Source organism: Ptychodera flava, chromosome 20, assembly GCF_041260155.1.
Source record: "Ptychodera flava strain L36383 chromosome 20, AS_Pfla_20210202, whole genome shotgun sequence".
Lineage (NCBI taxonomy): Eukaryota > Metazoa > Hemichordata > Enteropneusta > Ptychoderidae > Ptychodera > Ptychodera flava.
The window spans coordinates 15322598-15341766 of NC_091947.1; the positions used below are offsets into that span (position 1 = coordinate 15322598).

Sequence of the window (19169 nt, forward strand, 5' to 3'; positions counted from 1 at the left end):
ATTCGGCCCGTTCAAGTGGAATGACAGGATAACAAGATGGCTGACATTGAATACTTATTATTCAGTACTTGGGAAGGGCGCCAACTATCGGGGAAAGATGGAGAGGCATTACCGTAGATACACTACGCTCCATTCAAAGACTTATAATTTGCACTTCAAGGTAAGTCTAGGCAAATTTTTAATTTTCCCGCCAAATGCCTGGCAGGAAAGCGTGCAGGAGAGCCTATCTTCTGTAGACACGGAAAAGGGGGCCGGTTTTGACCGACTTGGCAGGATAACGGACAGGGCGCTCGGCAGGAAAAGGGTTAATTCCGCCGGGTAAGAGGAAGCGCCTTCCTCTGTCTGTTGGGGATATGAAAGCCACGACCAGAACGGACTCTCGTCTTAACATCACTGCTTATCAGGATAGTAATGCTCAGGTGCTGATCTTGAATACGGTCTATCCACCCTTGGAGTGCGTGCCAGTGGGGGAGGGAGACGAGCAGCGACAAGTGCCTCTGTCGCTGTATAATTATCGCCGGTACATGGGAGGTGTCGACCGAGCCAACCAGAAGCGCAAGTACTTTCACACTGGGCGCAAGAATCACAGATGGTGGACATATCTGGCATGTTACCTGATTGATGTTGCCCTGGTAAATGCATATATATGCTTCAAGCATGTACACCCTGATAGTAAGCTGACCCATAAGATGTTTCATCTGCGTGTCGGGAAACAACTCATTGCGGTTATTGTGGGCGATCGCAGCTTAGTGTGAGAGAGGTCGAGGCCACCGTTTCTCTTGCCTCGTACATAAATCCACAAAATCAGCCGATGCACGTTGTCAGCCGTTTGGAGGGGCGGCAGAAATGCTGTAAAGTATGCAGCAGAGAGGGTAAGACCACTGCGAGCGGACGACTGTCTGAGACATCCAAAGGATGTAGTCTGTGCGGAGTTCATCTTCACGAGGGCGAGTGTTTTGCGGCTTTTCATCATCGCATGATGCTACGAGGTAAGAGGAGTGTTGGCGTGCAGACCTCTACTCACACAGCCCCGACGACACCCATCAGCAAGAGAATCCGACGTAAATAACGGACAGGGGACAGCTTCGCCTAACAGTGGCTTGACTGTATTCTTAACACGGACCATGATCACATTTTGAGCACGGTTGTGCCGTTTGTTTGTGCTTTACGATCCCGCTGATTGTAAATTGAAACATGGATTATTTTGTACATCCCCCCGATTGTAATCTTTGTAACATGGACCATGCACTCGGACGTCGAGACAGACTCTGAGATTTATTATTCGGCATAATGTAAATTATTCCCGAATAAAATACTATCTATGGATCGCATATTTTCGTTTGTTTTGTTTAGACGGATTATTTTGTACAATTCCCCTATTATAATTTTTGTAACACGGATCTGCCACCCCGATTGTAATTTTTGAAACACGGACCATGCACTCGGACGTCGAGACAGACTCCGAGATTTATTGTTCGGCATATGTAAATTATTCCCGAATAAATACTATCTATGATCGCATATTTTCGTTTGTTTTGTTTTTACCCCCACTTTCGTTTTTGGCAGATCTGCAGTGTTCTCACCAGAAAAAAAAATTTGTGGGACATTTTGTCCCGCTGACCAAAAAAAAGCGGGACAACGGATGATTTTTGTGAGACAATATAATATGTTAAAAAAGTCAAACTGCAAATACGAACCTTATTCTATGCATGGAAAAAATAAAGGACTCAACAACTCATTCAGCTTAACAACTTTTTTGTAAACATTCGGTAAACATATCAACTGATATTGAATATCAGTGCCTCTTAATGAAAAGTCTATGGGACTTTCGTTCTTTCCAGTGTGAAAGTCCATTTCGGGGCCCTCTACCATAACAGTAGTTGCTAGAGTGTCCAGCCATTCAGCTCCAAGTTGATTTCTGTCATTAGTTACGTTTTTTTTGCACACTAAACCCCCTTTCACAATCAGCAGAAGGAACAGGCCAAGTCAGTGCTATGGCATCTATTTAGATCAGGAAACATATCCCTATGATGTTTGTAAACAATCATCAACTTTTGACGTGAAATTTTGGTCGCCAGCCAAGGCTACAAATTTTGTCAATTGATCGAAGCATGGAAAAAAGACGTCCATGTTCTCACGTATGAGTTCGCTGGAATAATATACTTATCACATGCGCAAGCCAAGAATTGATAATTTTTTGCATAATAAGAGAACTTTCCTCCAACTATTCCACATTTAAACCTCTGAACTACTTTTGGAATAATATTATCAATCGGCAGTGGGCAAGTTGTCAATCATTTCCAGTCGTAGTTACTAGGTCGCGTGGGCGAGGAACGGAGCAAATGCCTGATAACATCACACAACACGTATCTCCCGCGAAGTTTATACATGATTCCAAACATAGCAAAGACCTAATAATATCTCAGACAAAGTTGCGTTATTTTTCGAAAACAAAAATTCACTGAATCTCAACGGCACGAACACTATAAGTATAACGTCGCGCCTGTCCAGACCCCTGGTTGCCATGCAGAGCTCACAGTATAATGCACCAGCTTCAAGTTCGTTGTTTTCGAAAAATGTTCATGTAATTCCTTAGGGATATACAAGCTTTACATTCTTGTGTTTTCGTAGTTCGGATTATTGTTGTCGTAGCCTATGAAAATATTTATCGTGCCCATGACGCCTCCAGCTTCCGCGAATTCCGTGGACATGTACCGGTATGTATGCAAGGCGAACACGTTCAGTGCGTCAGACTACCACAGTCTCGTGTGGTTCAATACACGACGGCCGCTGTGTGGTATACGTAATGCATACCACACATCGGCCATGTATCGAATCACAAGTGACTGTGGTTTAAGTACGCCCTCTGAGGGTGCCGGGTATTGCTTCCAGATTGCCTCGGTTTTCAACCAGGAAGTGTAATTACTCGCGTCAATCATTTACGTCCATGCTGAAAAGTACTGGCTGTATGATACGGCCGGCCGGCCATACGGCTGGCACCACAAAAGTTTATAATTTCAAAGGCGCGCCACTATTGGCGCGCACGCCCAAGAAATCCGTGACAAAACAGAAAAATGCGCGAGAATGTCGCGGAATCGCGGCCTGGTGAGAACGCTGGATCCGTAAGGACGCTATAGTAATGGATGAACGTGCGTTGTATTACGTGGGAGGGGCACAGCCCAACGGAGGCTGTGCTCCTGCGACGTAGACGTTGTACCAACCATCTGTTGTTTGGGTTAGTGCATAGAGCAGTTGCACTGTCAGAGCTAAGGTGGTGCAAAACTGCACCTTAGTAACAACTGCACAACTAACCTGTTAGGAAACGGTAACACTAACGAGCTAAGTGTGCACTGAACTGGCCAAACTACGTACACGCCTTCCTTCAATGGCGAAGCTATGTCGTTGACACTACGTCAAAGCAGACTGCACTGTGCGACTCTTCCAAGTCGTTCAAAGTACGTGGCCAAGTGACACAACCCAGGGGGAACAGGACAGGTTTGAGGGTGCTGCCGCACCCATAGCACTAACCCCTGGGTCTTCTACTAACCCACGAGCGAGGTGATGTTTCCCCGGTGTGGACGTGCGTGACGGCGAACGAGCTTTACTTCCGCAAAAGTAAGCTAGAAAAGGGCATAAAAGTGCACGTCCCCCGGGGCAAACAACGCCCAAGACCTCGTTATTTTCTCGACACAACCTCACTCATCGGTTGCCCCTCTATACGGGCATGCAAAATTTTTGAAGTCTAACACGTACCGGTAATATGGTCGGTAATCGTACCCCGAAAATGCGGTATTTTTCCCGCCAAATGCCTGGCAGGAAAAGCGTGCAGGAGAGCCTATCTTCTGTAGACACGGAAAAGGGGGCCGGTTTTGACCGACTTGGCAGGATAACGGACAGGGGCACTCGGCAGGAAAAGGGTTAATAGGCCGTAAAAATTCCATGTCCATATCTCATTTCAAAGGTTGGATTAAATTGGCATGAAATTATGTAGGAAAACTGTTATTCTGTCAAAAATGTTGAAAACAAGCCATATTTGCACCCCTCTTTTGAAGTCACAGAGCAGTCTTTTTGGTTAATCTCACTTTTGACATCTCTTTGACACTCAAAGAATCTAAAAATGCATTTACAATAGCAGTCACGCATTCTGAATGCAAGCACTGCCTTGTCAAACTTTCCTGAAAAACAGTAAAAAATGACTTTCCCTTTTCAAACATTTTTTAAAAGCTAGGGTACCTCTACCATAGTTAATACACTAAGGACTCCCCAACTTCCTCTTATTTTGTCAGTTTTTCAGAAGTTTCAACGGGCTATAACTCTGCAATGCCTATGACCCCAAATGTCTAGTTTTTTTTATTCCACAGAGAATGTTGACTACTTTTATATTTTAATAGTTTTATTGAAGTTTATAACTGACGCTCTAGCCTTTACCGCTACCTTAAAAAACACCAATCTAAGTGTTACAGTTGAGGCTCAACATAACTTTTTGAGTGTTTTATTACTTTTTAAAAAATCAATTTTGTGCAAATTTACAATTTTATGCCTTGAAGTTGAAGACATTTTGTAACTCGACTCCATGTATGTACACACAATACATACTAGTATTTATATGTTTCAGTGGATTAGCTGCTTTAAAAAGTTTTAAATAGTTATTAATTATGACTGTAGTAAACACCGTCACGGACGCTACACCGTCACGGATGCTACATTTCCATATTTTAGGAATATTAATAGTGAACGCAAGGGACATTAATTATATAATTTGTTTATTTAAGGTAGGCACCCATTGACACTTAGGCCTATGACATCAGATCTTTTATAACTCCTGTTGTCCTTAAGATATGAATCATGGACGCTACAAGAAATTCCGACCACAACAATCTCCATTTTCATATATTCACAAAACAATACAATATGCAATTTTATTTAAATTTTGGTTTATAAAATGCTTGCCATGGATGTTGAGGTTGGAATTAAATTCAATATTACAATATTTTATCCATTTTTCTACACATAAACTAAAGGTATATGTACTTATGGTCATAAAACACAAAAAACATAACGATGTTACAGTTTTGGTAAAAATACCAGAGTTTCTGTTCCGATGCACAAATCACACGAAATAACTTGTGAAAGAAAGGTTAGGTATTCTGCAATAACATATGTAAGCTAAAAATTCCACAAGTTTAACACTTTGTTCCAAAAAACATTTTGAAATTAAGTACATTTTGAAGTGAAACAGCATAACGCTACTTTTTACAGTTTTTAAAGGCATTTTTGTGGATGTACAACCAAACCTGCACAATATATACAATATTTCTTTATGTGACCAAACTAGTTACAACTATTACTATTTATTAGAAACAAATAAGCAATATAATATCGGTCTGGATAGCAGATATATGTCCATAACAAATGAAAATCATCTAGCGCACCCTGATTGTGACTGACCTGATAGGAGATCATCATCATACTGCAGATATACAGACTGTATTCTGATGTGTTTAAAGGCATAAAATGTAAAGCTACCACATATGCTGGACATCCACTTTTTAGCGTACACATAATGTATCCGTATGTTTTCAAGCATGATGCTTTCTCTTTTGATATCTTGAATAGAGAATTCGTTAATAGCTATGAAAGTGTCGTGCTAAATTTAGTCATACATTGAAAATGGTCAAGGTTACATCAAGATGAAAATCTTTATATGTTGTAATTTTACTGCTAAATCACAGTTTTCTCTTTTCCAGGTGACATTCAAAATGGCCATGGCATCATCAGTTTCCAGTGAGAAAGTTTTGACTGACATTAGTGAGCAGATACTGCTGTGTGCAATTTGCATGGAAAGATTCAAGTCACCAAAGATACTGCCATGTTATCACACGTACTGTGAACCCTGCCTGACAGAATGGGTTAAAACCAACAATGATCAGCTGATCTGTCCAACTTGCAAAGAATTGTTCCCTTTGCCCTCTGGAGGAGTACCTGCTATTGATAATAATCGATTTATAAATGATTTGCAGCAGATTTTAAGTGATGTCAATCCTGATTCTGAGAAATCATTGTGTGATGTCTGTGAAAAAGAAGCAACATTATGGTGTCAAGACTGCGGTGAATTCTTCTGCGATGATTGTGTGAAACCACACAAAAGAATGAGATTACTCAAAGAGCATAAACTGATGACTGTAGATGAATATACAGAGAAAATGTCATCCGAACATTTCAGACTGATTCAGCCTCGATTCTGTGATAAGCATAGCAGCACACAGTTAGAATTCTATTGTGACTCCTGTCAAGTACCGACATGTTATAAATGTACGGTTGTTGAACATGTACCACCTGAACACGTAACAATATCAGTAGAAGCAGCACTGGAGAAGTACATGCCAACCATGAAAGAGTATGAAGAGAAAGCTGCTCAGAAAGTGAGTGATTTAAAACAGGCAAGAGATGGAGTTCTTGATGTAGGGAAATGCTTGGAGAAGAACAAAACAACCACTGAGTCACAAATCAGAGACTTATCAAAAACTGTGATTGATGAAATCAAGAAGCAGGAAAACAGACTGCTAACTGAAGTTGCTGATACATATTCACCAAAGCGCAAACAAATTGATTCCAAGGTGGAACAATTGGAACATAGACTTGTTGGTGTAGAAAGCATGCATTCACATCTGAATCATCTGTTGAGGTATGGTGGTGCAGTGGATATAATGGCAGCAAAGACTGAAATATGCCTGAGACTACAACAGGATGATATGACACAAGAAGGCAGTGATGACATTGATAGCAACATTGTTTTCACTGAAAATCCACCGTGCAGACTGGTTGATCTTGGCTGTGTCGGGTCAAAAGTAATTCATTCTGATGTGGTGAGTTATTTTCCAGCAGTGTTTTCTCCAGGTTTCTCTTACAAGGGGGGATGCCACCCATGCTTCAAAATTCAGACTGGATTTGGTTGTGAGGGCACTATAAGAAATCATGCAAATTTAAGTTATGCAAATAAAGAATTTTTCACCAGTATGAAGCATTTGTCAAAAATCAAATAAAAGACACTCATGTGTATATTTTTTTTCATCAAGTAAATGTTCAATAAATTAGAGGCCTACACTAATCATTCAAACTTCATTCATGTCAGTGCCAACAGTTATGTAATCTAGAGGCAAATGCTAGTTGATTATCTTTCACCAGTATAACATCCTTCTGCAGATAGGAAGCTTGTATCACTTTACTGTGGCTACATACAGTGGATAACATCGACTGTATAATGTTACATGATAGACAGCAATCATGAAGTGGAATACTATTATAAATACTGTATAAATCATAATCTCAAACCTCATTGTAGAAGGGGGTGACATGTCAGCACGTTTGTGATTATTTGAAGGGTGATTTTAGTTAGATAGAGGGGTACTTGAAAACTCTGTCAAAATGTCATGCAATTTGGTACAATAGCATCAATTTGAAAAGAGCCATACCTGATTAGATATCAGTGGATGTGGTCTGCATCATTTGCATAATTAGTTAATGTATGCAATGGGCCACTGCATATCTCAAGTATTCCAACCCCAAATTTGCTGTTACAGTGCAGGCACTCATATTGTTCTTCGATCTTACTATGCTAACAGTGTAATGGGTATGGCTTATTAGTCCCAACGGACGAAGTCCGGGGGGGGGGGGGGGGACTAATAGATTGGGTCATGTCCTTCCGTCCATGCATTCATGCAGATATCTCAGACATGCCCTGGTCAATTTCTTTCAAACTTTGTACAAGGATATATATAGTACCCTACCCCATACAGATGCACGTCGATTTGTTTCACAATGTGATCAAATTTGGCCGTGTTAGAGGACTTTTTAGTTTACACCTCCATAGACTCCTATGTATAAGGCAGTTCTCCATAGACTTCCATGTATAAGGCAGTTCTCCATAGACTCCCATGTATAAGGCCAAGAAAAACAAAAATTTAGTTTCTCATCGTATTCATATTGCAAAATGGATGCAGTGAAAATCCCACGGATGAAGTCCAGGGGGCTTATAGATTGGGTTATGTCCGTCCGTTCGTCCATCAGTGAGTCCATCCGTTAAGGCAGATATCTCAGACATTTTGACCAAATGTCACATGACCTCAGTGACCTTTGACCTCAAATATACATATTTGTCCATAACTCAGTAACCACAAGTGCTACACCCTTCATATATGGTATGATGGGCACCTTATGACGCCACATATTGTACCTCATTAATTATGCACATATCTAATTTTCAGCGAGCCAATAGACCTAGAGGTCTGACTTTTGGTATATAGGGATAACTTAGCAATACAAGTTTTTGACAAAATGTCACTTGACCTCAATGACCTTTGACCTCAAACATACTTATTTGTCCATAACTCAGTAACTACAAGTGCTACACCCTTCATATTTGGTATGATGGAAGACCTTTAATGACGCAACATACTGTACCTCATTAATTATGCACATATCTAATTCTGAGCAAGCCATTAGAGCTGGATGCCTGATTTTTGGTATATAGGGATAACTATAAGATAGAAATTTTTTGACAAAATGTCATGTGACCTGGATGACCTTTTACCTAAAAATATATGTTTATGTCAATAAATAAGTAACCACAAGTGCTATGTCCTTTATATTTGGTAGGATGGGAGACCTTATGACAACACACGCTTTACCTCATTAATTATACACATATCTAATTCTGGGCAAGCGAATAGAGCTAGAGATCTGATTTTTGGCATATAGGGATTAATTAGCAATACAGTTTTTTTTTTCAACTAGTGACCTCAATGACCTTTGACCTTGATTATACATATATATATGCATAACTCAGTAACCACAAGTTCTATACCCATCAATTTTGATAGGATATTAGACGTTAAGATGTCACATCTTGTACCTCATTTATTATGCGCATATGTATTTCTAGGCTGGCCAATACAGCTAGAGGTCTGATCTTTTTCCCCGATTTAGAACCATAACTTAGACATGCCTCATGTCTTTCAAATTGGGAACAACGACATAGACCTACATGTATATGCCCATAGATCTCAACATATACAATCCAGTGATACTTCTTAATGACCACATTTCCCTGCCCCATCAAGACTAATACTCCTATTACAAGTGGGGACTATGTCATTGTCAATGACTTGTTAAATATCGTATAAGCTTGTTTTCATGTTTAATGATTTTTTGAACATTATGCCTTACATCATTTCAGTAAATTTCATCAGACCTCTTCGGTGTGTTGGTTGTACATAGGTAATGTCATGCTGAAAGTTTGATAAGTGTGATATTCTGATTATCAGCTCATTTGTATATTTAATGAATTTTTGCAGTTAGGCTGTATTTGTGCAGTTAGGCTGTAGCGCAAACAAATCCTTTAATATGCCGTTCATACACAGGCCATTGAAACGGCTCTGAAACGGTTCTGGGCCAATACTGGCACAGAATGTTATGTGTGGACACTCCGAAGTGGTTCTGAAGCGTTTCAGATTTGAGACGGTTTAGTCGGCCCGACCTGAGCCGTTGTAGGGATTAACTCTATCCGCAAATCGCTGTGTGGACAGACCGAGCCGCTTCAGAGGCGTTTCAAACGCCCTCACGCGACAGGTATTTGTTACATATACAAACAACAACCAACATACAATATTCACGTTGGTCATGGCTGCCGAACACAGCTCTATACATCTCGTGGAAATAACTGGTCAGACGACCGAATAGGTTTGCTGATCTGAGTCTCGGCAGACGAAGGCATTCAAAGAATGCTAAAGAGAAGGTGTCGCGACAGCCTCGTGTACAAAAAAATTGCAGAAAAGGCTCTACAGAGAGGTTTAAACCGGACAGCAGATCAGTGCCACTGCAAGCTCAAGGCACTGAAGCTAAATACAAAGAAGTTGTCGACAGCAACAGACCATGAAGGCGCGACTTTGCACAATTTTTAAATATCGGATATTTACAATCTAGTATCGCAGTTTGACATATCGACGATTTCGGGACTAATATCTATACTAGACGATACTAGAATGAACTGTGTTGTTCCATGGGAAGCCGCGTCTATGAAATTGCCGATATTTACCGGCGATTTGGGGACTCTAATATCGATACTATGACAGAACCCCATGGACGATACTAGATTCATTCAAATCGCGCGTAAATATATCAGAGATTTCACCGTCTTACAGTTCTGGCCAAACCCGACTTCCAAGGACTGACTCTAGCTTCGATACTAGCGATACTAGAATCTGTCAAATCGCGCGTAAATATCCGATATATAACGGAGATTTCAACACCTTACAGTTCTGGACAAACCCGACTTCCAAGGACTGACTATAGTTTCGATACTGGACGGTACTAGATTTATTCAAATCGCAGGTAAATATCCGATATATATCGGAGATTTCACCACCTCACAGTTCTGGCCAAACCCGACTTCCAAGGACCGTGTGACTGACTCTAGCTTCGATACTAGATTCATTCAAATTGCTAAATATCTGATATAGCTCCTACGGTATATCGGAGAATTCACCAACTTCAGGTATTTTGAGGTATCAAAAACGGAGGAGTGAGGGACAAAGTGCGGGACACGCAAACTGCAATTTATAGCACTCTGAGGGACGTCCCGCACTGTGTAAAATATTGGACTCTGAGGGAACGTCCCGCAGAGAGTTAAAAACTGGACTCTGAGGGACGGGGGCCCCCCAACGATGTGCATTGGTATAGCACAAAATCACGATCGGGCCCATGGAGAGATCGGGCTTACTAAACATTGCGCTGCAGGTCGCTGAAACTGCATGTACTACTTGAAAATTTATCGAAAGGCGTGTAGGTGAAGAGAGTTGCGTGTTCCCCATGTTGGGGCTGTATGCTATGGGCAGTCTTGAATTAATTGGAACGACGAGGATGAAATTTACGCGAGACATGTTTGCCATGTTGAGACTGCTTCAAAGCATGGACTGTGAAATTTTGTGAGGTCGACAAATTAGGTAACAAAAAACCCTCAAACGCACGTGGGTGTCACATCAGAAGTGGCCGCGATTACAGACGGAGCGATCTGTGACACTGCACCGGCCGCTCGACGGACGACGCGTAAGTTGACATCGCGTGCCAGCCCTTGGAAATATATTGTAACTCCCTGACAGGCAGATGAGATAGTCTAATGGCGTTTGATGCATTTAAAGTTTGTAAAAATAATAAAAAATGACATCACCGATCATAAGAAACGTGGTGTTGAAGATAATAGTTTTTAAGAGAAGACTATGACGACCATATTTCTGTAAGTATTGTTTAACTTTAGAAAACCAACATCTGAAGATTTACTTCAACCAACACTTTTGGATTTGTTCTACTCTTATTATAAGATTTGTCGAATTTCTGGAAAGTAGGTGTACATTTTCGATGTCTGTGTATCGTCTATACCGAAGTCATATCAGAAATTGTATAATCAGTTCGCGACAGCGTAAACCTCTCTCTCTCTCTCTCTCTCTCTCTCTCTCTCTCTCTGGCATTTTTCAATGTTTTATATTGTCGACATTTATATATCAGTCTGAAGTCACTGCTCAATGCAAAAGTTGATGTCAATTTCCCGTATCGGGCATGGTCTCTATCGTCACTCTAATCGTTAGTTTTTTCCTGTTATATTCGATATCAGACTCAAAACACAACGTGAACAACGCTGATAATATATTGCATCTTTCGTATCGAAAACCGGTAAAGTTCGTAACTGGTGACATGTTACGGCCTGTAGAAAGTTCATCACCATCGATCGAATGTCCGTGACGCTTTTGCTTCCAAATAGACATATTGAAATGCACAGGGAACTTCGCGGTATGGTAATCATATAAATTTTACCGTGAAGAAAGTCCTTGACTTTAAACTGGCCATACAACCAACAAAAAACATGGTGGAGCAATGATCCCGACTTCAGAGACTTCGATTTTTTTTTTCATTGCGACCGCTGGTGAGAGCGAGTCGTCGAATTTTTTTCCCACTGGCTATTTGGCTTTGAATTTCCAATTGCCATCATGTGCTAAGTTAAAGCTAAAAACAAGACAGGCGTTCTATGTAAATCAATAAGCCTTTTGAATATGAAAAAAATCGGACATCTGAACCTCAACACGCAGCTTGAAAGTTGTTCTCCGAATCAGGACAGGGACATCGGCCCGGGACATCGGTGAGGCCGAATTTCACGTAGTAGCTATGGAAACCGACGGCTCGTTCGTTGTAAGAAAGCATGCGATGTACGTCTCATGCTCCCTTGGGCCGTGGACTTTCGCCGTATCGCCTCTACAACACCGTCTATTACCTAACCATGCTAACAATCACACGATAGTTCAGTAACATATGTCTTCATTAATCTACCGATCATCGACCGTCGAACACTTCAAAAACAATGGTCGCGGTCACGGATTCAAAGACGTTCACAAGAAGACACTATCAATAAGTGGCGCGCAGAATTATTTTTACTGGTTTTGAGAACTTCTAAAATATCTTGTAATCTCACATTGAACCGATATTGTATACCTATCACCGTCGAAGTTTATGTCTTTCACTGTAGAGTTCTTTTTATCCAAAACACATATCCAGAAGAGTCCCACAGAGCAGTCAAATGAAAAGATAATTGCTTCAAACGAATGAAATTGCACGAAAGAATGAAAATCAACAGCACATCCTGGACGTGATTTAAAACAATAGCGCTTGTGAATATGACTATGCGCTTGTGAATATGACAGGGACGGAAAGCACAGAACTGTAAAAGTACTGGAAAAACATGCCGTTTTTCTCCGCAATTTTCGCCTGTAACTGGCAACTGTAACGACCCTTTATTCTTTACTAATACCTTTCCATAATTGAACAATTCCCTTTTCTGACCCAAGAAATCATATTTCAGGATTTCTGTTGCAATATCTCAATGGTATAGGCACTATCTAAAGGGGACTTTTTGACTTCTGTAAATTGTGAAAATTTTAAAACACAAGACAGGAGTCAATAAACTAGAACTAGTGTTAAAATCAATATATTATTCTCTCAATTTGTCCCAAGGCATTTATTTCCATGATGAATGGAGGCAACACTGGTAAACAGATTGTACATATAGCCTACCTTTGATCAGCAAGCAGTTCTACATATTAGGGCTTACACACACAGTGTACAATGATGTACAGAACTTTAAAAAAGTACTCTGCTGGGAACGAGCAGGTGTTTACACTATAATGGGCGCAGAAAAACAATGGCCACGTCCATAGGTTCAAGGACGTTCACGGGGAGACACGATGACAAAGAGTGTCGTAAAATTGCTTTATATACTAGTTTTAAGAACATACAATATCTGGTCATCGGTGTACCGCTACCTGTGAATCGAAACGACAAGTGTAGGCCTATAGATTCGAAAATTTATGGGAGAGACACCAAGACTGAGACCGACGTAGCACAACAAACTATTCCGAATTGTGCGTCCGTGTTTAATACAGACATCTCTGTTGGTGATTCTGGTTTCTCAATCGAATCAAAAGTCCGACATTGACAAAATTGACATAAAATATGTCCGAAAAGTTGTTTTATTCAACTAACTGATTCATCTCCTATGATATCCCTTAAGCTACATGTAAACAGTCCGGAAAGACTGACATCGATGTCTCCCGGCCGGGCCCCCATGCATACAGTATGACCGTACGTGTTCAAATATTTCTTCACAGTTTTGCAAAATATCTCGTCAACCGGGCGCAAATTGGGCCACGTCTTTGTACGTTGGTCAAAACTAATGACACTATAGGTCAGGATATAACATCGGTCAAAGTAAGATTGAAATATGCAATGGAAGACGAAAATGCTTTCATCGATTGACAAAAATGAGAAGGAACGAGTCAGTAAATATCGAACCATAAAGGGGAGATCGAGACTGCCATCATCCCCCATGATTAATCAACTGGGAACAAAATATATATTTCGATCGACAGACTTATACAACCAGAAACAGCATTTTATTCAGCTTTAAAATAGTTCACTGCCTTTCCTATAATAACACCCCGTTTGCGTTTCGATCTACTCTACTCTGTTCCCGGCGTTATACGGCCTACTACATGTGAGAGGCCGTATAACGCCGGGAACACACAGACCTGTACGCAAGGCTAGGACTGTGGTTGCTGTCATAATCTGTTCACACGAGAAATTACGTCTCCAGACAGATTTTACGTAAAAGCATTTCGATAAACTTCGAGGCACGATCTGCTTGTGATATTATACCATTTCTCGCCATGACAGTGGTGGCAATCCAAGCGCCACATCTGACAGGACATCATGAAGAATGGGCTACATAGAAAGTTATATTTTCTTCTTTGCTAAAAACGAAATAAACGTTAGAAGCGATTTCCTGGCGTAGCTGCATCTTTCTTTTCACGTTCTGTTGGCAGGATTCAAAATGTCGACGACGCTGTTGGCGATCCATTGCAAACTGAAAAGTAACGCGTCAGTGCGTAATGGACCAATTCACATCGTAGTGGGCGCCCCCCCCCCCCCCCGTCCCTCAGAGTCCAGTTTTTAACTCTCTGCGGGACGTTCCCTCAGAGTCCCATATTTAACACAGTGCGGGACGTCCCTCAGAGTGCCAAAAATTACAGTTTGCGTGTCCCGCACTTTGTCCCTCACTCCTCCGTTTTTGATACCTCGAAATACCTCCCACCAGTGACAGTTCCTGTCAAACCCGACTACAAAGGACTGACTCTAGCTGTGATACTGGACGATACTGGATTCATTCTAATCGTGCGTAAATATCCGATATATCGGAGATTTCACCACCTTTCAGTTCTGGTCAAACCCGACTTCCAAGGACTGACTCCAGCTACGATACTAGACGATAGTATAGATAGGCCTACAGTAAAATCAAACAGTTTCAATTCAATGAATTATAGGAACATAATTTTCAGTGATTTTAATTCACTGTACTAATTTCACAATAAAACGAATCAGCGAGCTGATATGGATTTTTTGTTGATGTTGAATATTATTGAAAAAGAGAGCTAAATTTCAGTGTTCATGTTTGATAAAACCTCAAACTAACGACACCAAACGCCAGCCTGTACAACACCTTGTGTGTACAAAGCACCGGCAGTAATTGTAACACAATACACATCGGTCGACCTGAAATTTGACACTGTGATCGACGTAGCGTTTCAAAAGTACGAAAAGTGAGACCAAGTAATTTTAGATTTGATCTAAAACCTCCCAAAACCAACAGACAAAGTCCTATACTCTTACGCAGAAAATCAAAGTTTTCAAGCGTCGACTTTCTCTTCCGCGATGCACACAACCACGCCCTCCACAAAACGCGATGTCGATCGACTTGAATATTGATATCGTGATTGACCATGGATGGACTAACATGGCGTTTCAAAGTATGAAAAATGAGACTCAGTAACTTTGGACGCTTTAGATTTGATCAAAAACCTACCAAACCCATTAGACAAGGCCCTACCAAACCCATTAGACAAGGCCCTACTCTTACGCAGAAAACAAAGCTCTCAAGCGTCGACTTTCTCTTCCGCGTTTGAGCGAAAAACATCGAAAAGTCGGCTTCATTCGGAAATGGTCGGCTATTCGCGGGCATAACGTAATTGTACGTTAGTCCAATTTTCGGCTTTACCCAATGTGAACGTCAGAATTTCGAATAATTCGGCCTGAGATTGCAAGTAAGGTTGACCTCGAGAGCGATTCCCAGTACAACACGTTCCCTGATCGCGGTACTACAGTGATAGGAACAAGTTCACCGCGTAAATTGCTAGACTACATGATATAGCCACATCGGCACTTCTGACATATTATCTCCGGCTTGCAAGGCCATAAAAAAAATCAAAATATTATTATCAAAACCAAAATTTCCGGGCCAGAGAGCGAAACAGTGCTGAAAAGTAGCCAGCCAAAATACGAAAGTAGCCGGTCAATTTGAAAATGAACACGCTGCAATCAGTTTTTGTTTTTAAAATACAAACTTATTTTACACTGACATTCAACAAAACTGGATAAAGTGCTGTTCAAGATACCTTGCCAATGTTATGCTGCCGCAGCCGCGACACTACGTCCCCACCCCAAACTCGATCGGCTTCCTTTTCCACCTATAATTTACATTTCTCCGCCTGGGCTACTGAAAACCCTGCGGTACTAGATTCTGTCAAATCGCGCGTAAATATCCGATATACATATAGGAGATTTCACCACCTTAAAAGTTCTGGTCAAACTCGACTTCCAAGGACTGACTCTTGCTTTTATAGTAGACGATACTAGATTCTGTCAAATCGCGCTAAATATCCGATATTTATCGGAGATTTCAGCCCTTTATAAATTTAGGTAAGCCAATCTATCTTCGATACTGTATAGTCTAGTAGCCGTAAATATCGGATATCATACAAAAGTGCAATGTCGCGGTGTCCCCCAACAAACGGAGTGGCAAAGGCAGAATACCGATGCCTTTCTTCGAATAACTGTCTCAGATCCTCGGTAATCGGCCATCTGTCAATCCCAGTAGAAACGCCAACAGAATATACCTGTTAGCTATGCTAACATTATTCTGAAAAACAACACATTCGAATTTAACAACGAATTCTACAAAAAACATGTTGGTGCGCAATGGGATCGTCACCGTCACCCGAGATTGCCAATCGACATCACGTTTCACGAATTAGAACAGGAAATCATATGTGAACACACAACAAAAATATCACTATGGTGTAGATTCAGAGACGATATTTTCCTAATCTTCATTGGAACGGATCACGAACTCAACAAATTTATAACAGTAATTTAAAAGATGCATTCTTCTTTCAAATTTTCATATGAAAGTTCTTCACACGAAATAACATATCTTGACCTAGGCATTTACAAAGGTCAACGATACAACAACGAAAACATACTAGACACTAGAACGCACACAAAACCAGCAGATACATTCCAGTTCTTACACAGAAAATCATGTCATCCAAAATCAACCTTCAAGGGCCCAATCAAAGGCGAAATATTAAGGTACATGAGGACATGTAACAACGAAGAGGACTTCAACAACAAAGTCAAAACATTTAATGAAAAATTGCTACAACGAGGATATTCACAACAAGAAATATCGAACATCAATGCGGAAACAAATTACGCAACACGAAGAACACATTTAAATCACAAACAAACATACAGCAACAACACTAATAAAGTGATATTTTCTACCATCCATAGTCCACATATCAAAACAAAAGACATCAAACAAGCACTCCTGAAGAACTAGGAAGAAATAGAAAAAGATCAAACGCTAAATAATTTATTCACGATGAAACTGATCATCGCATACAAAAGAAATCCAAACATTGGCGACAAGCTCATAAATGTACAAGTACACAATCTTACAGAAAAGACCGAACAAAATGAAACACAATCAACTGACTCGAATATAAATATTCTAGCCTCCTTACTGGACGAACCAAACACTGACAATGATTAAGCCACAAACAGTGAAACAAAAATCCAAGGGGAGAAAATATCAAAAAGCGACTGAGGAAGAGACCACACTGGTTTCGAAACGTAGCGTCAAAGGATCAAACTGTCATTCGACATCTAGATTACGGCTACGCCTTACCATGGCTTATATCTACACCAATAGCCAAACGCACAAAATAAAACATGAACACAGAGAACGAAAAAATAGTGTAGGTGAAACGTGGAGCCGTTTTCCCTTTATTACAGTCTGAACGCATCAAACGCAAGGGCTAAATCGTTAACGATTGCATTTGGTCTGCATTCAGATCATTAAAGCGACGATGACTCGGTTTGGACCGCATATGCAGCAGGTAAAAAACAAAGACAAGCAGTACGACGTCGTTCATTTCAGCCATCTTATTACCATGCCGTATGCTTGGTCATACACACCCTTTGAATTCGAGAGGGCGCATTAAGACGTCTTAAACACCAAAACAATGGCTTAATTTTGTGAGTATGGACGCAAGCGGACTCAAACTATTAATCCCCTGTGTTTACAAATCACAAATAGTGTTGCAGAAGCGTTTCAATTTTTACCTGTCTGAACGTAGCATTAGACTCAAAATAATTTGTCTGCGACTACTGTGCAATTGTCATCTATGAATGATATTCCGTAATGCGTTCCTCCATAAATAAGACAAAGCAAATATCCGATCTAATCATCATGGGGTTTATTCGAATATAAGCAAGTCTCCCAGATAACGTATAAGAACGTATTGGAACGATTAACTGAAATAAATCAGAAAAATACAGAAAAAATAAGAACTAAGCTAAAAATTCACACTCTGTAATGACCCAGGGGTCAAAGGTCAAATCAGTGGGTCAAGTCATAGGACCTGTCTCATTAAAGGTATACGGTCACCTGTAATCTAAATATGCCCATATATGGTTAAAGGGGCGTTCCTTGGTATCAAAATGCCCGTTTGAGGGTGCTGTTTTTTAAAAGCGGCCACCCGCTTAAAATCAGTGATTGGTTAGATTTTCTGTTTCCATGGTAACTGTGGCAAAATTGGAACAGGTGACAGTATACCTTTAAGCGCCCTCTAACAGTGACTGAACGCTTACCTTTGTTTACAAGATCTCATTTGCATAAGCAGCCTTGACTTACAGAGCATGAACAATTTAACTGCTTTGCAACAGTTATAACTAAATCAAAGTAATTTTCTGTAGAAATTCTATTGAAATTGATGACAAAATTCAATTAAAGTGATACAGAATTTCTACAGAAATTCTACTGAACCTTTATTGAAATTAACGGAGTTTAATGGAGTTTTGGCCCCCTTTTTCTGTAGAAATTCAACAGAATTTCTGTATCATTTCTGTAGAATTTACAGAATTTCTATGTAAATTCGATATACGTTCTACAGAATATCTGTAGCACTATATTGAATTTATACCACATTCTACAGAATTTTTATGTAGAATTTCTGTAGAACTATATTTAATTTCTTCACTCTTTTACAGAAGTTTGTTTGTCTTATACGAGTTCAATCTCTTAGAAGAGATATATATGTCACTGAGTTCTTATCAAAGCTCATGCCAACATGCAAAAACATGAACTTAAGTCTGAAACAGTGTAAACTGTGGGGGAAAAAAACAGAAAAAAATTCCACAAAAGCTATGGAACTGAAAAATTCCATAAA

General features: G+C 40.3%; 2 protein-coding genes across 2 annotated transcripts in view; both read left to right on the top strand.

The window, feature by feature from the left end:
- LOC139120506 (E3 ubiquitin-protein ligase TRIM56-like) overlaps positions 1 to 19169 on the top strand; it is a 118156-nt gene that overhangs the window by 27970 nt on the left and 71017 nt on the right. The window lies entirely within an intron of this gene.
- The window catches only part of LOC139120146 (E3 ubiquitin-protein ligase TRIM56-like), a 94888-nt gene continuing 81472 nt past the window's right edge, over positions 5754 to 19169 (top strand). The window contains exon 1 of the mRNA XM_070684304.1: positions 5754 to 6866. Within this exon, the coding sequence (XP_070540405.1) occupies positions 5760 to 6866 (1107 nt within the window). The 5' untranslated portion in view covers positions 5754 to 5759. The remainder of the gene's footprint in view (positions 6867 to 19169) is intronic.